The sequence below is a fragment of the Lactuca virosa genome, chromosome 3 (assembly GCF_052849685.1).
Source record: "Lactuca virosa cultivar CGN04683 chromosome 3, Lactuca_virosa_CGN04683_v6, whole genome shotgun sequence".
Lineage (NCBI taxonomy): Eukaryota > Viridiplantae > Streptophyta > Magnoliopsida > Asterales > Asteraceae > Lactuca > Lactuca virosa.
This window is the reverse complement of record NC_136428.1, coordinates 395,773,173-395,780,795: the sequence shown is the minus strand read 5'-3', so window position 1 is coordinate 395,780,795 and position 7,623 is coordinate 395,773,173. Positions and strand designations below refer to the sequence as shown.

The window sequence follows — 7,623 nt, the reverse complement described above, 5'->3', positions numbered from 1 at the left end:
AAAATCATCGTAAGTCGAAATTTGGATCCGTAAATTCTGAAATTTTGGAAATTTTATCTACTTTGTTCACAATTTTTCTCATAACTTTTAATGGCTTCTAACAAGCGTGAAATTTCTCACCTTCACAGGCTGGTCCGAAATTATTTCAAATCTGATAGGCCGTTTTGTAAAATTTGCCAAAAATTATAGAAAAATCGTATGAAAACGTGAGAGTAGTCATCTTAAAGGTAGAAACCTGAACTTTTTGCATGTAAAACAGTTTTGAAAAATATTACCATTTAGGTGGTCAAAACAATTCGAGATTGGACCAAAACTTTCCTGTGAAAGGCTGATTTTTGAGTTTAGTTTATAGATCTTGGAACACAACACTCATTTTTACTATTTTAAGTGTATAAATCCCAGATCTACTAGTTTACATGTATTATATGTGGCAACACATACTTTTCTCAAGGTTTTCATGTAGATCCAAGTGATAAACTTAATATTCTTAACATACTTTTAGATTTATGAAGTAAATAACACATAACCACCAAATAAATCATGAAAAACACACATATTCATGCATACACACATAGATCTACACAACACAACTTGTATTCTCCCCCAAAACAAAGTAAAAATCGAAAATAGGGGGTATGAACTCACCTTGGGGTGATGGATCGGTTTTGATGAAGAAGTGGAAGAAGATTTTTGATCCTAGCAAGCTTTTTTGAGTAGATCTTGAACTTAGATGGTTCTAAGAACATGATCCACAAGTACATGGATGTAAGAGGAGATTTTTGAAGAGATCAAGAATTTAAATCATAAATCTAAATAAGAACTTACCAAAGTTGATGATTTTTGTGAAGGATTCCTCTTGAAGCACTTAGAAATCTCGAAATTTTGAGGGAAAAGGAGGAGTTTCTAAAGAGTATTTTGAAGTGGCTTGAAATGAGAGAATAGAGGTGGGGTGGTGGTGTCTCGGCCGAAGATAAGAAGGGAGGGGAGAGAGGATGTGATGGTTACCTAGATGTATGAGATTTGAAGATTACTTAATGGTTAATTTGCATGGAAGTCCACCATGAAAATGTGATGTGTCTATTGCTCATTAATTCTCTTCTTTCTTCATTGGGCCGAGAATTGGGCTTAAGATGAATGAAATTGAATTAGTTTGGCCCACTCTTGGCTTTACTCGATTTTGTGAAGCCCAATAAATATGTTTCGGCCCATTGAGCCCTTAAGTGCATTTATGGCCCAATTTGACATAAAGGAATGGATTTATAGCCTATTAGGGTTAATTGGATTAGTTATGGCCCAATAAGGCCCATTAGGGTTAGAATGAATCATTCTAAGCCCAAATGGTCCAAAATGTTATAGATTTGTGAATTGGGTCCAATAAGAGAGTCCTAGTCCATAAAGAACTTGAACCGGGATTTCTAAGGTGTCCAACCCTTAGTTGAACATATGAGATGTATTTGAACGAGAATAGAGTATAGTATTCACTTAGAGTACAGACTTTTACAATGGATGATGTTTTCATGGGAATAAAATTTTCTAGCAAAATGTCAGTTGTGACATTATTACATCTCTTTGTGCGAAGCTACAAGAAGAAAGAGAATAAAAGAAAGTGTGAAATGTAAAAACATGAAATTTTAGCAATATCTTAAAAAATAGTTTTTCAGCTGAAAATAACAGATTTTCAGCACCAAAAATAGATTTCCAACAATAATAGAAAGCTGATATCTAGTGATAAAAATAGAATTTCAGTAAAAAAATAATGAAAAGAAAACTTACCATGTTGAAAGACACTCCAGTTTATCTCGTAAGTTGTGCTCAATAACTTCTAGCTGGGTCATCTGACCTGTTCTTTGAAGCATCATACTTAACTACTTAAGTGCCTTGACAATTGAGAATTTATAGGTAGTTAGGAACTCAAGATTCATTAACAGCATAAACAAAAAAGTAAACATTAAACAACATTAATATTTGAAGCTGTGTAAAGCCATAAAAAAGAAAAAACACTAACTAATTATTAACAATAAATATAAAAAAGTAAAACATAAAACTGGGTAAGTAACAAACAACATTAAAAGCATTTACAGAAAAACAACATTAAAAGCATTTACAGTTAATAGGATTGACGTAAACAAACATTAACTAACACGTGGCAATGTGGCATTAGGAAAATAAAGCCATAAGTCCATAAAAAAATAAACTGATCGTCTGATCATAATAGGAGAAACATACATTGATACAAAGTTACAAACTATAAAGTTTCATTGATTCTCTCAAACACATAGTTGCTTATTTATTTTTTTTATTAAAATTTAAATTAAATATAACATGTGATATATAAAAATTACACTTTTATGCCATCAATAACTATGAAAACAGTGTCATAAAATGATTAATGCCACTAAAAGTATGCTATTAGTATCATAAGATATAGAGTGCCACTATATCTATTAAAACTTACAGTGTCACAAATAAAAGTGCCACTAAAAATAGGCTACAGTGGCACAAAAGCAAAATGCCACTAAAACTTTGTACTACTAAATGTAATTTTATTTGTAGTGTAAGATTCTTCGTGACTCCCCTCGCTTCGAGTACGGATCCTGTGCTTTCAGTTGTACGAGCCCAATACCACCTTCCACACCTACCCATACCTTCCTCAAGAGTCATCCATAATCCTCCATGTCACCTTCTTGAATTGGTACACCAAGTACTAGCTAAACAACGCAACCAAACCCACTAAGGCATTTCCTAGGCTTTCCTAGGTTCTCGACCTCACTCTATCATTAGCTGCTGAAAATCTTTCGAGTAAAAGAGTCATCCCTAAAACGTTTCGACTCAGACAAGAGCTGCACAATATGGTCAAATCCATCACTCTGAGATTATTTAACCTTTGCAACATATGACTTAACATATTCACTTAATAGTTAACTCACATCACTAAGAGTTCCACAAAGCACAAATCAAGCGACATTCGTGCAGTAACACTCCAAACCATAAAAAGAACAAAGGGAGTCTGAAACTCACTTGCTACTACCATGCTAGGAACTTCTACTCGTGCTTCCGTTTGTCTTATGCATGCAAATTATACACACTACATGATCAAAATAGACTATCGAATAAAAGATTCTACCCTAGGACCACAACCAGACAAGGAACATGAAATATGGCCAAATCAGTCATTTTAGGGCTATCTGATCCTAACCGTATACAATTTTTAAAGCATACACTTAGCAATTACTACTACCAATACATATTTCTAATCATAGCATCCAATTCATCCTAGGCTACAAGGCATCACATATCAGGCCAATCTGTCATGCAAATTCTGAAAGTATCATTTGCCTTATTCTAGCATGAAAACATTCATATCATATAACATATCAACATGTATGGGTATTCTAGGAATCACATACTTGAGCTCGGCCGATTGCACGCATCACACCCCTTTTTTTCTTTACAAAAGTCTTTTTAGAAATTTTTTTCCTTTTAAAAGATTACCAATTCCTCAGTTTGAGTTCAGTCACACCCGAGAGTGTGCCTGAATCCCTCAAACCAAGACTATAATACCAACTTGTAACGTCCCAAAAATTATAAGGTACAAATTTCATTTTTAATTCAACTAGAAACACCAATTATCATTTTTCCATCATTCAAAAGTATTTCAGAGTAAAAACAGTTATCAGAGTACAATCCCAAAATCATATATAGTTGCGGAAACATGGGTGGATGCGTTGCGATCAAGCCGGGACCTTTCCTTTCGAACCAGAAGTACCTGAAACCATATCCATAAAAAAACGAAAGCACAAAGTTTAGTGAGTTCCCCAAAATACCACATACCATACATAAGAAAGTGAATTCTATGGGCCAAATCATAGTCATACAATGATTTCCTACCATTGGCCAAAACATGGTCTTTCCTTGCAATGCCGAGGGCTAAATCTCGGTCTTTTATACAATTGCCAGGGGCCAAATTCTGGTCTTTCATACAATTTTCAAGGGCCAGATCCTGGTCTTTCATATAATTGTCAGGGGTCAGATCCTAGTCTTTCATGCAATTATCACAGAGACAACTAGCATCCTATATAATAAGTAATGGGGCGGAATTGGTGCCTTCGACCCATGGATCTAGTGAGAACACTCAGCTCAAAATCGCGTCGACCACAGCTAACAGTTCTCCTGGAAAAAGATAGGTACAAAACACCTCCTGCCAATCCACACAAGGTAAACCATAAAACTTCCAAAAATAGAGATTGACCAAAAAGTCAACCCACACCAAAAGTCAACGGTCAAAGTCAACAGCCAGAGTTAACTTTAGTTGACCACCACGTTGTGGCCTTCCTTGGCCACGTCGTAGCCTTCACCCAACCAACTTATGGGAAATTCCCAGTCGACACACCGTGGCGACCTATGGCCACGTCGTGGGCACTAGGTTTCCAACAACTTAATGGATTAAGTTGCCTTCCTTGATTCCAAGAGTTCCAAAGCTCAGATCTAGTCCAAACTATGGTCTAAATGAATAAAGTTTCCAACTTTATCCATTAAGACACCCAAAGAGATCAAGATCTTAAACCCTAGGTTCAAATAAAGCCAAAATCCATAGTGACTTAACTATTAAGCCCTTAATCCGAAAAAAATCCTTAACCCTAACTCTTCTTTAAGCTAAAGAGGGGGGGGGGGGGGGTTACCAAAGGTCCATAAAAATGATTACTTGGTGGACATCCATGACCCATGCATGTCCTAAACTCCACTTTATCCAAATGGCAATAAATGACCTAAAACTTATGCAACATTCACAAATCACAACCAAACACCATATCCATAAGATATGATGCTCAAGGGACACTAGGGAGCAATAAAGTTGCCAACTTTATTCCATCCATTCACTCAACTCAACTCAATGAACCAAAAATGGACTCAAACCACCTAGATCTAAGAGAATAACTCAACAAGTAGAGACTTGAATCCTTACAAATGGTTCAGAAGGTGATAACCAAGATGATAAAGTGTTGCTTTCTTGATCCTTGCACCAATTCTTCCTCACTTCCTTCCTAAAAGTACCAAAACCACCGAGAGGGAAAGGATTAGGGTTCATCTAAGGTTAAGGGTGATAGTGGTTGAGAAATGAACCCTATAACCAAGTTAGAAAGGCTTAAATACGAAGAGAGCCCTAAAAGAGTCATGGGTTTGGGCCTGATTAGTTGCCATGCCGTGACTTTTCCATTGCCACGCCGTGGTGGCTAAATAAAATATGCATGCCACTTATTCAATGCCACGTCATGGGCATCCTTGCTCACGCCGTGCCACAGAGTTTTTCCCAAAAAATTCTATATTTAGCCCTAGAGAATAAAAACTAAACCTTACTAGAACACGAGTGTTATACTTCCATATCTTATAACCAAATTACACCCCTCGTAATAATACAAGCCATATAGAATAGGTGTTAGAATTTAAAACCACACCATTTCCAAAAACTTCAAAACCAAACAATTTAAAGAAAACCGCACGTTGCAGTTTTAAAATTACAAAATATGGTGCATACGGTTTGGTTTTGGCCTAAACTGTACTAAATCACACCATATTCACTCTAGACTCTAGACTTTAGACTTTATATATGCTAGTAGAATGATAAACTTGTACTTCCCAATTTTAATTTTTTTTTAATTCTAAATTCTTTTGGAGTTAAACACTAAAATCTATTAAAAATGTTAAAAAACTGATTATTGAAGGCACCCCAAATGTTTTAGAAAATAAAATAAAATCTATATAAAATGAGGTATATAAATTTAAATTTCTAACATTTACTAGTTAGTTGTTAGTACCATACAGTCAGTATAATTTTTTTTTAAAGTATTATTTAATTTAAAATTAAAATGCAAGAACAAAAAGAAATCAGATCATAAAAATCTGAAATTCGTTACAATTTTATAGATTTCTTCTTATCCAGCAAATATTTTTATAACAGATTACGCGTTTCCTGGCCGTTTACGGTACGGACTAACGTCAGCAGACCTCGTAGTTGCTGCCATGATGCAGTTGTTGTTGCTCCCGGTGGCGGTGGTGTGCTCCGCCGTAGATTTGGTGTTCCGAAGGCAGTAGTTGCTGCTGTTGTTGTTGGTAGTGGTGGTGCTGGTAGTGCTGGCCTCCTACCATCACCTCCTTTTGCCGACGGAGCTCCATTACTTTCCGGTGAGAGTTTGAGTGTTGAGTTAACACAAACGTCGGGCTCGCCGCCGGACGATACTCCGGAACCAACCGCCCTGATTTGAACCTCACACCGCAGGCGTTGCATAACGTCTTCGGACCTAACGGACCGGTTCTCCATTGTGGCGTCTTCTCCGAAGCGCAGTGAGTACAGCGTCTAATGACGCCGGATTCCGACGTCGTTTCGCAGGATGAAGAAGTTTTCGATGTTTCAGAGATCGGAGTGGTGGGTACCGGTGGTGTTGATGTCCAGCTGTTGTTATTTGACGGTGCTCTGGTTCTCTTACTCCTTGATCTGCTGTGAAACGACGTGTTCTGCGGTCGGAAGTTTATAGTTCCGGCTATGTTATTCGTCGGAAAGTCGCTGAACGAATCGTCGACGAATCTCGATAGCCATTCGAGCTCCGCCACGTCATCACTCTAGAACATTCCAAATCCACAACATTATCAGTCAAAATAAACAAAAACGTTCACAAATCCAGAAAAGGTGAAATCGAAACTCACCGGAACGCAGAAATGATCGGTGAAGTCGGTGGATTGGTGGTGGTAATTCGTAGTGTTGGTATTATTATTATTGAAACTGTACTGGAACTGGCTGCCGGAGGCGGTGATATTGTGGAATACGTCGGTGGCATTGACGGCGGAAGAGGAGAAAACGTCATCCCGGTCACCGGAAAAGTCAAAGAGCTCGTCAACGCCTAAATAATCTTGTCCGGCCGATGACATTCCATACATATCCATCACTGATCACTCTCTTCAACTCCAATTATCTGATTGTGTTCTTCGGAGTCAACAGGTACGCGAAACTAAACCAAAATCTTTTATTTTAGAAAATTTTGAAGTGTGAATTATATGAGTGAGTTGGAGGAATGACAACTGCGATAGCAACAGAGCTTTCACAGTCGTCTTCCTTAGAACTGGAAGTGTAAGTACGTAGGGTTTAGGTAAAAAGGAAGGGGGAGAAGGGGGCTTGATATAGTGTGTACTTTTGGGGGTTAGTGATTATTGATTAAGGTATTTGGGAAGAGAGGGGTGTGGGGGAGCAAAGGAACGTGGGTAGAGTGACCATGCAATGTGAGGGCTCTGCAACTCTCTGATCACAATTTACTTTTCTTTTTCCTTTTATTAATATTTCCCTATTTTCCTATTAAATATATAATATACAAACAAATTATATGCCTTCATGTATTTGAATGTATACATATACTCATAAATAACAACCCATAAAGCTTTTGTATTATTCTAGCAACCCTTGAATGGACGTTACACGTACAAAAAATGTAAATTATATATACAACCACAAAAATACATATATATATATATATATATATATATATATATATATATATATATATATATATATCTACATGTATTTGTATGTACGTATACATTCAAATAAATTTAGATGGATATTTCTAGCAACCCTTT

At 36.7% G+C, this 7,623-nt stretch overlaps 1 protein-coding gene across 1 annotated transcript; it reads right to left on the bottom strand.

The window, feature by feature from the left end:
* Window positions 1-5,875: 5,875 nt before the first annotated feature.
* Window positions 5,876-7,078, bottom strand: LOC145167733 (GATA transcription factor 4-like). The gene is made up of 2 exons (XM_079086971.1): window positions 6,700-7,078; window positions 5,876-6,615 (listed from the first exon to the last, which is right to left on the bottom strand). The coding sequence occupies exons 1-2, from the start codon at window positions 6,934-6,936 to the stop codon at window positions 5,995-5,997; spliced, it is 858 nt and encodes a 285-aa protein (XP_078943097.1). The 5' UTR covers window positions 6,937-7,078; the 3' UTR covers window positions 5,876-5,994.
* Window positions 7,079-7,623: the final 545 nt, after the last annotated feature.